The sequence below is a fragment of the Salvelinus fontinalis genome, chromosome 19 (genome assembly GCF_029448725.1).
Source record: "Salvelinus fontinalis isolate EN_2023a chromosome 19, ASM2944872v1, whole genome shotgun sequence".
Taxonomy (NCBI): Eukaryota; Metazoa; Chordata; class Actinopteri; order Salmoniformes; family Salmonidae; genus Salvelinus; species Salvelinus fontinalis.
Window position 1 is genome coordinate 33,705,428 of NC_074683.1, and position 14,370 is coordinate 33,719,797.

The following is a 14,370-nucleotide window of genomic DNA, read 5'->3' on the forward strand; positions in this document are numbered from 1 at the left end:
TGGATTATAATTTTAAAAAAATCTCGTAAGGGAAAATTAAGTCAGACATTCCAAAGTGGAAAGTACAAAATTCATAAGCCTTTTTAAACCTCAAATACACTACAAGTGTAAAATGTCCTATATTTCAGGAATGTTCTCCTGCCACAGGGTGATCAAATTAAGATCCTACATCTGTATCCTCCCTCTGTATGAGTGACAGTAACTCTAAAAGACAGAAAGAGTCGGGAACGGGGAGCAGTGAAATAACATTTATCACAAGTAAACAGATAAGCGAACAACAAATATCACTGAGACGTGACTGTAATATCATTTTAAGCCAACAAACAAGCCAGTCACTGATAGAAATGAGCTTTTTTAATGTATTTTTCTAGACTGGATAAACCTCAGCTTAAGGGGGCAATCACAATACTTTTGGCATTTAGACATCTGTCAGTCAGTCACATATCATTTTGGATTGAAAGAAAAAGTACTTTGCACAGACCAACACATGATGCCGTCCAGCTCCTATAGCCCTTAGAACTGACTGTAGACCTCCCCTGGAGGATGGATGTCTGAGTGTCAATGGCTGGGGAGAGTTTGGCAGAAAACATGGATCCTTGGCCCGAGATTGTTTATAGACAAAGCAATGCTTTTTTTTTGCAAGAAAATGTCAATCAATTGGCATGTATGTACAAAGATGAGACGTACAAAGATGAGACGTATCTTTTCTTATTTGTCAGTTTTTTATGTGGCATTTGTGTGTGTGTGTGTGTCTTTACATGTACCTGTGCCAATAATCTGTATGAATGTACATGTGGTCCCATGTCTAGGGACCAGTAGTCTTTGGTCTCTATCCCAAAGGCCTGTTGTTTTTCCCAGCTCAGTCACATTCAGAAAAACCTCCCGTCTCTCCCCATGTCTACAACGTCTCCTCATCATCATCTGCGGTCGTACTATTATTGAGGACAGGCATCGTCTCCTTCAGAGAGATGTCATCCACCTGCTTGGCACTGTCCTCCTCTGGTTCCTCAGGGATGGAGGGGTGGACGCTGTCTGGGTCTGAGTTACTGATGACGTAGCCAGGCAGGGTGGCGTGGGTGGACAGAGTCGGGGGTCCGTTGCTACGGTAGACACGGCTGGAGAAGAGGGTGGTTGATCGGATGGCGGGGCCGCCCCCAGCCATCTGAGACTGGCTGCTGGTGCTGTTGTTGAGCCCGGTGAGCACTGAGCCGTAGCGGTAACGGCCACACACCACCGGAACCTTCCAGTCCAACGCCAGGTTCCAACGAGTCCATGTATTTTTGATCTCTGTTTGGACCTTTGGAGGAGATGAGGAGAGGTGGAGAGGAGGTTGTTAGGGGAGGAAGAGGGTTGAGGTGGGGTAGTCGGGGGAAGAAGAGGGTTGAGGTAGAGTGGGGCGGTTGAGGGAGGAAGGTGGGGTGGTTGAGGGTTGAGGTGGGGTGGTTGGGGGAAGAAGAGGGTTGAGGTAGGGTGGGGAGGTTGAGGGAGGAAGAGGGTTGAGGTGGGGTGGTTGGTGGAGGAAGAGGGTTGAGGTGGGGTGGTTGGGGGAGGAAGAGGGTTGAGGTCAGGTGGTTGGGGGAGGATGATGGTGAGAAAGAGAGAAAAGAGGAAAAGGGTGAATCTTAGCCCTGGTTTTTCTTATGTCAAAATAACAGACATCTAAGCCTTGTAGGAGCCTATGGCCAACACACAGAACAGCATAACCTCTAGCTCATTCTGTATGTTTCCATGGATACCTTAGCAATCCAATACTGGAACGTTTTCAGGTGATTTTTGTGGCTTTCTGATGATGATTATTTGAAATATTCTGGATGACCTATTTCTTGTTTGTTACTGTTATTTTACCGGATAATGGACTTTCTATTTTAATGCTTTCCTGAAAACACTGTATTTCTACAAATACACCATGACAGCGCAATACACAAGGGGTGGAACAGTGGCAAAGGTAGCCACAGGACAAACAGAATAATATTAGTCTGAGGAGAGATTAAATAGCATTAATACAACAAAAATCATTCTAAACACACCTTTAGTTTAAAGTTAAACAGATGTATTTTTTCTTCATAATAAGCAGGAGTAATATTCTTAGATCAGAATGACAGCAGACTGTACTTCTATCCATGTCACTAAAGACTAACAGAAACAAAAGACAAATTTAACTAGAATGGCTTATCTTTTCTCCCCCAACACACCAAGAGGTAACATGTAGATATACACATTTACTTTCAAAGCATTCACACGAAACACACCATAGTAGCAATAAAAACAAAATATAAACTGAGGTACACTTGCGACATGTACTGAGAGTAATATTGCTTGTACTGGCAACCACACAGAAGAGTTATTGCAGCATATATATCAATGGGTTTGTTTTTTTGCATAGGCTAGTCAGTTACAGTACATTACAGAGGCGCATGGAGCAGAAAAGAGGGGAACAACTAAGGGTGAAAGGAGGCCTTTGGTGTAGTGAGCAAGGTAAATGAAACTGACAACTGATGGCACTGGTGCTAATGGTAGATTCTGAAAGATGCCAAATACTGATGCCCATTAAAAAGAATGTTTTTCTATTCATATTCGTTACAGACTCTCAACCTGAAGTGTCTTGTGCTGAAGGAAAGACCATCTATTCTGTATACTGAGAAGATACTGGACTGACTGCTGTTACAACGGGAAAAAATGTAGAGGGGGCAGATACGCGTGTGAACAACAGGCACAACCTTTATTCAAAGTTGCCAGATTGACACATGTGTCCACTTACAGTGCTTTCGGAAATTATTCAAACCACTTCCCCTTTTCCACATTTTGTTACGTTACAGACTTATTCTAAAACATATTAAATAAATGTTCTTCCTCATCAATCTACACACAATACCCATAAAGACAAAAAACAGAAATACCTTATTTACTCTACATAAGTATTCAGACCCTTCGCTAAGAGACTCGAAATTGAGCTCAGGTGGATCCTGTTTCCATTGATCATCCTTGAGATGTTTTTACAACTTGATTGGAGTCCACCTGTGGTAAATTCAATTGGTTGGACATGATTTGGAAAGGCACACAACTGCCTATACAAGGTCCCACAGTTGACAGTGCATGTCAGAGAAAAAACCAAGCCATGAGGTCAAAGGAATTGTCCGTAGAGCTCCGAGACATGATAGTGTCGAGGGAAGAGGAAACAAAAACATTTCTGCAGCATTGACAGTCCCCAAGAACACAGTGGCCTCCAACATTCTGGAATGGAAGAAGTTGGGAACCACCAAGACTTTCTGACAGAGCTCCAGAGTTCCTCTGTGGAGATGGGAGAACCTTCCAGAAGGACAATGCCAAGTGTCGCATCTGGAGGAAACCTGGCACCATTCCTACGGTGAAGCATGGTGGTGGCAGCATCATGCTGTGGGGATGTTTTTCAGCGGCAATGACTGGGAGACTAGTCATGATCGAGGGAAAGATGAACGGAGCAAAGTACAGAGAGATCATTGATGAAAACCTGCTCCAGAGTGCTCAGGACCTCAGACTGGGGCGAAGGATCACCTTCCAACAGGACAATGAACCTAAGCACACAGCCAAGACAACGCAGGCGTGGTTTCGGGCCAAGTCTCTGAATGTCTTGAGTGGCCCAGCCAGAGCCCGGACTTGAACCCGATATAACATTTCTGGAGAGACCTGAAAATAGCTGTGCAGCGATGCTCCCCATCCAACCTGACAGAGCTTGAGAGGATCTGCAGAGAAGAATGGGAGAAACGCCCCAAATACAGGTGTGCCAAGCTTGTAGCGTCATACCCAAGAAGACTCAAGGCTGTAATCGCTGCCAAAGCTGTTTCAAAAGAGTACTGAGTAAAGTGTCTGAATATTTATGTAAATGTGATATTTCAGTATTTATTATTTTACACATTTTGTCATTATAGGGTATTATGTGTAGATTGATGAGGGGGAAAATAAATAATTTAATCAATTTTAGAATAAGGTTGTAATGTAACAAAATGTGTAAAAAGTCAAGGGGTCTGAGTACTTTCTGAATGCACCGTATATCAGTACACTCGTAACAACCTAAACATTACGAAACTTCCACGAAACGCGCTGTTGAGTTTTGGCCACATGACAGAAAAATGTGACCATTCGCACAACAATCCTAAAATGTCATAAGAAATGTCTTACAATAATGTTCTACTATGCTAAGATATTCGATTATTTTATGTTGAACACTTTCATTGACAGACATTGATTGCAGACATTGATTCAGCTTTGATCTAAATTTATTGAGTGCCATTTGCCAGAGTAGCCTGTTCTCTACTAGCAGAGCAGAAGCTTCGGGACCTTTAGCTATCGGGAAGTTCCAGAAAAGTAAAATCCGCAGCCACTCCATACCAAAACAAATCCCTACTTGGTCTGCTTCTCACTGTATTTTTCGCAGGGTCAGATTTTGGGGTGGAGTCAAGCATCTCGTTTCGCTTCACTTCCTGTCTGCCTACACCCACCACAGTGGTAGTAGTTAGCATTGGTCACAGTCACACACTCATTAGTTGCTATATAAACTCAGCAAAAAAGAAACTTCCCTTTTTTAGGACCCTGTCTTTCAAAGATAATTCGTAAAAACCCAAATAACTTCACAGATCTTCATTGTAAAGAGTTTAAACACTGTTTCCCATGCTTGTTCAATGAACCATAAACAATTAATGAACATGCACCTGTGGAACGGTCATTAAGACACTAACAGCTTACAGACGGTAGGCAATTAAGGTCACAGTTATGAAATCTTAGGACACTAAAGAGGCCTTTCTACTGACTCTGAAAAACACCAGAAGAGAGATGCCCAGGGTCCCTGCTCATGAGTGAACGTGCCTTAGGCATGCTGCAAGGAGGCATGAGGACTGCAGATGTGGCCAGGGCAATAAATTGCAATGTCCGTAATGTGAGATGCCTAAGACAGCGCTACAGGGAGACAGGACGGACAGCTGATCGTCCTCGCAGTGGCAGACCACGTGTAACAACACCTGCACAGGATTGGTACATCCGAACATCACACCTGCGGGACAGGTACAGAACGTCGCCTATGGGCACAGACCCACCGTCGCTGGAACAGACAGGACAGGCAAAAAGTGCTCTTCTCTGACGAGTCACGGTTTTGTCTCACCGGGGGTGATGGTCGGATTCGCGTTTATCGTCGAAGGAATGAGCGTTACACTTTCCCAATCACCTTCATACAAAATGCTTTAGGCGCCGATGACGTGGACAACGATTAAGGCAGTCCCTCGCACCTCTCTGATTCAGAGGGGTTGGGTTAAATGCGGAAGACTAATTTCAGTTGAATACATTCAGTTGTACAACTGACTAGGTATCCCCCTTTCCCTTTCCCTTTATTTTCGAACAGATAGATTTTGGGGCAGATTCAGCCCTCTTGCTTAGCCTCATCCTCTCTGGTTGAAGTTAGACAACTTACAGAGAGTGTAGAATCATCCACACTCACCTCTCCATTGCAGTAGCAGTAGATGATGGATACAAAGAAGCCCTGGAAGAGACAGAAGAGTTGAGAACCAGTGTAATAGAAAAGAGGAGTTTATTTTTGTGTTGCAGATGCTATTCAATTCCAATTCATACTCTAAAGCAGTGGAAGGTTTATAGCATTGCGAAAACTTTGTCAATCTGGTGACATATCCCAGGGGGAAAAAGTACAGATTGTAGTTTATTAATGGTTTAAAAAGGCTTCTAAAGTTTGTAATTTCCACATTAAAACATCAGACTTGATTTAGCCTAACAAAAAATATATCAACCCCAACAAAAATGTTCATTAATTATAATCCACATAATAATTAACATTTCCTTTTTCTGCAGGATAATTTCCATTCTGTAGCAAACTGGCTCAAATTAAGATCCTACATCTGTACCCTTCTCTCCTTCATTCTCTGTCTCTTCAACGTAACACATATTTACTGATATGGCTTATGAATGTCTGTTTTGATATAATTCATATTCATTTTTCAACCTTTATTCCTCAAATCCTTATTACTCTATATGAAAAGGTCATGCATTGATTGGCATCACTTCAGCTATATCTTACAGACCATTATATCTGTTCTTCTCTCTTTCAAATATTCCCCATTCATCCACTCCTGCCTGTCTTTGTGCAAGCAGCAGCACCCTGTTGCACTATGGAAAGGTTGCAGATCTATGGTGCTGACTCTCTTTGACTGAGCTAAATCAGGCATGTGACTAGACATGGTGTTGTTCTCACTCCTTTATCGTATCACCTCCTTCAGCTGGCAAACAAAGATACACAATGAGTCAAACTGTCATATTATTCAGTGATGGTGACTCATATGTTCACGCAAAAAAGTGGAGATGTAAACTGTGTACATAAAACACATAGCTATAATGTTTGTATGAAAATTATCCCCACTATACACTGTGCTATATGAAGAATAACTCCTTGGAGGAATACAACTAGGATGTACATGTAGAAACTGAATAACTCCTTGGGGGAATACAGCTATGATGTACATGTAGAAACTGAATAATGCCTTGGGGGAATACAGCTATGATGTACATGTAGAAACTGAATAATGCCTTGGGGGAATACAGCTATGATGTACATGTATAAACTGAATGATGCCTTGGGGGAATACAGCTAGGATGTACATGTAGAAACTGAATAATGCCTTGGGGGAATACAGCTATGATGTACATGTAGAAACTGAATAATGCCTTGGAGGAATACAGCTATGATGTACATTTAGAAACTGAATAATGCCTTGGGGGAATACAGCTATGATGTACATTTAGAAACTGAATAATGCCTTGGGGGAATACAGCTATGATGTACATGTATAAACTGAATGATGCCTTGGGGGAATACAGCTAGGATGTACATGTAGAAACTGAATAATGCCTTGGGGGAATACAGCTATGATGTACATGTAGAAACTGAATAATGCCTTGGAGGAATACAGCTATGATGTACATGTAGAAACTGAATAAGGCCTTGGGGGAATACAGCTATGATGGACATGTAGAAACTGAATAATGCCTTAGGGGAATACAGTTATGATGGATATGTAGAAACTGAATAATGCCTTGGGGGAATACAGCTAGGATGTACATGTAGAAACTGAATAATGCCTTGGGGGAATACAGCTATGATGTACATGTAGAAAATTAATGATGCCTTGGGGGAATACAGCTATGATGGACATGTAGAAACTGAATAATGCCTTGGGGGAATACAGCTATGATGTACATGTAGAAACTGAATGATGCCTTGGAGGAATACAGCTATGATGTACATGTAGAAACTGAATAATGCCTTGGGGGAATACAGCTATGATGTACATGTAGAAACAGAATAATGCCTTGGGGGAATACAGCTATGATGTACATGTAGAAACAGAATAATATCTTGGGGGAATACAGCAATGATGTACATGTAGAAACTGAATAATGCCTTGGAGGAATACAACCATGATGTACGTGCAGAAACAGACAGAATATGAAGGAATTCCTTTTGCTAACTGGAGACAACGGGAGGCAAACACATTACAAAACGCATTTGAAACAAACGTGGAAACACAAACCACGAGGAAAGCTGTTGTCCTCTGGGTAATTCCATAGGAAGACAATTAAACACCACAGATGAAAGTTCGATACATTACAACCACTATTGTAGTCAACACAGTGATGCATTTTGCGTGGCTAGTCAAACTTCGTAAGAAAAATCTTTGTTATTTCTGTCAGAACAACTATTAAAGCAACAACAACGAGTCTAAGATACGATGATCAGCTTATAAGAGGTTTCTGATAGGCCAGCTGTCAGTCAGAGTAGCTCTTTTGAATAACAGTTGGTTGTCTCTATCCCCTTTAATCAATCAATTCAAAATGATAAAAATCTGATTTGAAGCTGAAATGTTATATTAGTAGAATGATAATAAATTGTTTGGTGGTGATCTACTAACACGGTGTCCTACACACTATTACACTGTCTGGCTCAGCTATGATCAACTGACTAAACAAAAGGCTCTCATGACTGACTGAGAGTGAACATGATCTGTCACAAGCCCTTGGTCCGGAGAAGGACCTTCCCTGTCTTTATTGGCCTCGGCTAGACTCAGTTAGACAGGGAGATGAAGGGAAAGTGCCAGGATGCAGGGAATCTTCCAACCTGCCTGAGGCTCAGTCTCTGAACTGTAGCAGACCCTGTCAAACCACACCAGTCTGAGTGAACTGTACAGAGTGAACGCTACAGAGCGAATTCTACAGAGCAAAGTAGCTTTCACTGCTTAACTCCTGTCCCAAAGTCTTTTTATTTGTTACTACTTTAAAGCTTTATTTTAAAACTGGATCCTACTTCATTTCATTGAATACTGTTTTATCAGCTTTCAGAGACACTTTCAATTTTGAGGGGTGAGAGGGTTCTCATGTGGAATTCAAATTGTGTACATCCCCTCCCCCCCAAAAACCTCATTCAATTTAACGATTTGGCTTCAACGGGTGGGGTACCTCTTTCAGAATATAGTGGCTTATTCTGCCACATCAGTTAATTCATTAGGAAAACAGCATAGAACACAGTTATAAAGGTAATGATGGGTCACATGCACTAACCTTGATTTTACTAACTATTATGAGCTAGGCCTACCGAACATAGTAAACACCATCCCTTTACAGTGGATACTGTTTGTTATCTATGCTGTACATCCGGGCTGCCCAACACTCTTCCTGGAGATCTAACCCTAATTTAGCATATCTGATTCAGCTAGTTAAAGTCTTGTTGAGCAGGTAATTAGTAGAATCAGGTGTGTTAAATTAGGTTTGGACTGAAAAACCACAGGATGGTAGCTCTCCAGGAAGAGGGTTGGACTGAAAACCAAAAGGACGGCAGATCTCCAGGAAGAGGATTGGACTGAAAACCCACAGGACGGTAGATCTCCAGGAAGAGGGTTGGACTGAAAACCCAAAAAGACGGTAGATCAACAGGAAGTTGGTTGGACTGAAAACCCACAGGACGGTAGATCTCCAGGAAGTTGGTTGGACTGAAAACCCACAGGACGGTAGATCTCCAGGAAGAGAGTTGAACTGAAAACCCACAGGACGGTAGATCTCTAGGTAGAGGGTTGGACTGAAAACCCACAGGACAGTAGATCTTCCAGGAAGTTGGTTGGACTGAAAACCCACAGGACGGTAGATCTCCAGGAAGAGGGTTGGACTGAAAACCCACAGGACGGTAGATCTCCAGGAAGAGGATTGGACTAAAAACCAAAAGGACGACAGATCTCCAGGAAGAGGGTTGGACTGAAACCCCACAGGACGGTAGATCTCCAGGAAGAGGGTTGTAACTGAAAACCCACAGGACAGTAGATCTCCAGGAAGAGGGTTGGACTGAAAACCCACAGGACAGTAGATCTCTAGGTAGAGGGTTGGACTGAAAACCCAGAGGACGGTAGATCTCTAGGAAGAGGGTTGGACTGAAAACCCACAGGACGGTAGATCTCTAGGTAGAGGGTTGGACTGAAAACCCAGAGGACGGTAGATATCCAGGAAGAGGGTTGGACTAAAACCCAAAATGACAGTAGATCTCCAGGAAGTTGGTTGGACTGAAAAACCAAAAGGACGGCAGATCTCCAGGAAGAGGATTGGACTGAAAACCCACAGGACGGTAGATCTCCAGGAAGAGCGTTGGACTGAAAACCCACAGGACGGTAGATCTCCAGGAAGAGGGTTGGACTGAAAACCCAGAGGACGGTAGATCTCCAGGAAGAGGGTTGGACTGAAAACCCACAGGACGGTAGATCTCTAGGTAGAGGGTTGGACTGAAAACCCAGAGGACGGTAGATCTCCAGGAAGAGGGTTGGACTAAAACCCAAAAGGACGGTAGATCTCCAGGAAGTTGGTTGGACTGAAAACCCAAAGGACGGCAAATCTCCAGGAAGAGGGTTGGACTGAAAACCCACACGACAGTAGATCTTCAGGAAGAGGGTTGGACTGAAAACCCACAGGACGGTAGATCTCCAGGAAGAGCGTTGGGCAGCCCTACTGTACATAGTCACTTTGCAAATGACCTTGACTAACCTGTACCCCCTGTATAAAGCCTCGATATTGTTATGTACATTTCTTGTGTTACTTTTTGATTGATTTGATTTATAAAAAATATAAAAAATCTAGTAAATATTTTCTTAACTTTATTTCTTGAACAGCATTGTTGGTTGAGGGCTTGTGAGTAAGCATTTCACGGTAAGGTCTACACCTGTTGTATTCAGCGCATGTGACAAATAAAAGTTGATTTGATGTGAAAATAATCAACAGTATAGTATGTGACTATGGGCTCCAAAAGAGAGTGGGACACATATGGTATTGGCACCACTGTTACAACTGATTGTATGATTCAGAGCACATTAAGAGCAGCCCTTCCCATTACCTGTGGGCCAGGGTCATTGGAAGTGTTGCTACTGGAGTGCACTATAGCAGCCTCTCTGTTATTGTTCCTAGTAGATTGCTCTCCTCTCTCCAGGGAGTAAGGGTCATCTATTGCTATGACCTTCTCAGTAGAAGGATCTCTAGTAGAGATGTTTTCTGGAGGCAAAATTTGGCTCATTTTCCAAATTTTCCTGCAGGTACTGTATCCAGGTTTAGACTGTGGGGGACAGTTTGTGCTAAGGAGGAAGATGATAATGAGGAGGAAAATGATAATGTAGGAAGTACAGTAGCAATCAGTTGTATTGACCATCTCTCCCAAAGCTTATGTCAGAGTTTTGAATAGGCTAATAATGTCACTGGTCTGTGGAGATAGATAAAGGTAAGATTGATGAAGCAAATCGTAATTTCATTGCTTGTTTTTTTGATGGATGTTGGTGGGACTATGGCCACAAAGAGCCTAACTTCCCTCAGGTGAGACATGATGTTTAGGGGATAAAGTTCAAACAGTGTTGGAAAGTAAAGTTCTCCCTCAAGTTGCGAAGAAATGACTGCAGATGTAGCATCTTAATTGGATCACTCTTTTGTTGCTGAGAATGTAAAACTTGCAGTCTATTTGAGTTTTAAAAAGGCTTCTAAAGTTGGTAATTTCCACTATGAAAATTCTATCTTGATTTGCCTTAATGAAAAATCTATCAATCCCTACAAAAATGTAAATGTAATTATAATCCACATAATAATTCACATTTCCTGTTGCTGCAGGACTATTTCCCTGCTATAGGAAACTGGCTCAAATGAAGGTTCTACATCTGTACCTAATTTTCAAAAAGATGGTATGAATAACCAGTTACCTGGAAGGAGTTGAAGAAGAGCTCGAAGTACATCCTGACCTCCCAGCTGAGGCCCTGGAAGGTGTGAGGCATCCCCACAAACACAATGTAGTGGACCCCAAACACCAGCACCAGCACCAGGGTGGACTTAGCCAACTTCCTGTGGGTACAGACACAAGCAACAGGTTGGAGAGGATCAGTTTGAGCAAGACAAGACAAGATGCTGAATCTTTATCTCATAATAGGTCGTTATTTGGGATGGAAGGTGATCAGTAATTCTGCGCAGTCAGACTTCAATGTAGTTGTTTTTGTCACACACAGAAAGACTGAAGGTCGCAGTGGATTCAGCCATGACATCGACACTTACCAACAACTCCCTGTTTAGTAAACAGGGTCTCACATGTCACAGATGGCCATTAGTCATGCCACATTTGCAAAATGCTGCTTTCCTCGCCAAAGGGGTCTGTGGTTCTTCCCCTCAGATCTGATCTGTATTAATTATCTATCTAAACAATCTCCCGATCCACCAGTGAAAATGCCAATAAGCAACGAAACCTGCCGGTAATTATAAAGCATTTATAAAAGGCCTGTAGGCAGACGTCAGAAATGGTGTAAATGGTGTGTAAATGGCACATTTAGTTAAGATGGGAGCGTGCCTCCCTCATATCTGTCATCATCATTCATGCTACAGTCCAGTGAACACGACTGATGCCCACAGCAGGGTTGACAGTCTCCTGCAGGGTAATGTTCTCCTGGTCTGTAAGGTGACTCAGACACTGGTGTCTGTAAGGTGACTCAGATGCCGGTGTGTGTGTGTGTACGAATGTGCATGTGTGTGCCTGTGTGTGTGTGTGTGTATGCGTTGTATAACTGTTATTAAGCCTAGCAGAGTGACGTGGGGCTTCGACCCTGGTGGAAACACTCTGGATCAGTCCCTTATGGCACTCTATTCACATTATAGTGCACTACTTTAGACCAGAGCCCTATGGGCCGTATTCAAAAGTAGTGCACTATATAGGGAACACTAGGGGTGAGATTTGAGACGCACCCTCTGAATGAACCTCGGAAGAACTCTAACCTCCCCAACACGCAGCCCTATCATTACAGAGGCTTTCAACATCCACTATGGATGTTGTTCAGTAGCATCATGGGTAATTGCAGATAGAAAATAATAGCAACTAATATGTGCTTTTGTGTATGTTTTATGATGTTTCATCCCACTTTGGAACGATAACGAAGCAGAGGAGATTTCAGACCGAACATAAATTCTAAGCTAGTGGCAAGAGATTTCACACTCAAGACAAAATGTACACCCATATCAAGTCATTGTTAAAAGGGAACATTAAAGGAAGTACAGAAGGTAACAGCACAAGAGGCAAAGCAGTCTGAATATAGTTGTGAATATAGTTTGTCTATAACCTTCTGAAATTATGAGTGCTTTCTAATCAACAGTGTTCAACTCTACAGCAGAAAAAAAGGTAAAATGCCTTACTACAGTTGACTTTCCGCGTGATCAATAGACATTCAAATAACTAGTGGGTCCTCACAGAAATCTTTTGCCATCTTTTTACCCACCTGTACTGTTTTCTTGTGTCGTATCTCCCTGCGTTGGTCTCCCTGATCTTTGTTGCCAGCACTCGTACAATGTTCACAAAAAGGATAAAATTCAGCTGAGAAGACAATTGGAAAAAATTCTAATTAGCTGAACCAGAGATAATAGACACTTGATTGCAGAGAGTACAAGCCCTCTGCTTGAAACATATTCCCTCATTTCTTTAATCTCGTCACTTCTCTAATCTCCTCTCAATTCTATCTCAAAAGCCCATCTTCTTAGCACTTAATATCTCTTTACAATCCATTGAGAGATAACATGGGCTTGACTGTCAGGGGGCATTGAAGCATGTTGATACATGATATAGCGTTGGGTAGGTTACTTTCTAAATGTAATCAGTTACAGTTACATGTCCAAAATTGCAACCAGTAACCTGTCCATAACTGTAATCAAAATTCAGTAATGTAATCTGATTACTTTCAGTTACTTTCCCCTTAAGAGGCATAAGAAGAGGACAAAAACGATCCATAAAATGCATTTGCTGTGTCATGATGGAACAAACTTACATTTGCACCTTATTTAAATGTTGAATTGAATGTCATTAGAAATGTTTCTTAACATATTTTTCTGCAAAAATTATTTCTTAATTAAAAGTAATCCAAGAAGTAATCATCTAGTTTTTCGAAGGTATCTGTATTCTTATTACAATATTTTTCACTGGTAACATAACTGATTACGGTTAAGAAAGAAAGTAATCCATTACATGTAATCAGTTACTCACGAACCCTGATGATAGACCATACAGTGCCTGAACATATGAAAACACAGGTTCTATCTACCATGGTATATCAGTGCATCAAGCAATTCAGTACAAGTACGAGTTAAAGAACTCCAAATATAATATAATAAATAAATAAGAGATTACAGGCTTTGAAATAGGGTACAAGGAGGGTTCCGCATATTGAGAGAGTATTCGATTCCAAACTCATCATTTTGCCTGACTCATATACAGAATCAGGTCATTGTTCCGTTCATGATGAATGATCGATTCTCTCTGAGGAACACCTCAGCGACAGGTGAAAATGGCATGATGAAAAGTATTAATTTTGAAACGTGTGGCAATCAGTTGAATGCCTTTTGCCTCAGTATAATGAATTAATTAGAAAAATGCAAATTGAACGTTTACGTATTTAGGCTTTCATTCTGACAGAGGGCTCTTAGAATGGGGCTCCTAATGGAACTCAACATCCATTAAACAACCTGACATTTTGTATGAGGAAACCATGACAACATGAATACAGAATTAATTAAAACCATGACAATGAATACGGAATACATTAAAACCATGACAATGAATACAGAATACATTAAAACCATGACAATGAATACAGAATTCATTAAAACCATGACAATGAATACGGAATACATTAAAACCATGACAGTGAATACAGAATAGATTAAAACCATGACGATGAATACAGAATACATTAAAACCATGACAATATGAATACATTAAAACCACAACAATATGAACACAAAAAAACACATCAATAGTCAGTTACACAACTGAACGCCTTCCGCATTTAACCCAAC

At 41.6% G+C, this 14,370-nt stretch overlaps 1 protein-coding gene across 4 annotated transcripts in view; it reads right to left on the reverse strand.

Moving 5' to 3' along the window:
- Positions 1-233: 233 nt before the first annotated feature.
- The window catches only part of LOC129816649 (parathyroid hormone 2 receptor-like), an 89,641-nt gene continuing 75,504 nt past the window's right edge, over positions 234-14,370 (reverse strand). For 3 of the 4 annotated variants that reach the window (XM_055871390.1, XM_055871392.1, XM_055871389.1), the window contains 4 exons: positions 12,801-12,895; positions 11,247-11,385; positions 5,465-5,506; positions 234-1,297 (listed from right to left, as the gene is read on the reverse strand). In XM_055871390.1, coding sequence (XP_055727365.1) covers positions 899-1,297; positions 5,465-5,506; positions 11,247-11,385; positions 12,801-12,895 — 675 coding nt within the window. In that variant the 3' untranslated portion in view covers positions 234-898. The remainder of the gene's footprint in view (positions 1,298-5,464; positions 5,507-11,246; positions 11,386-12,800; positions 12,896-14,370) is intronic. The other variant, XM_055871393.1, reaches the window with a different exon arrangement.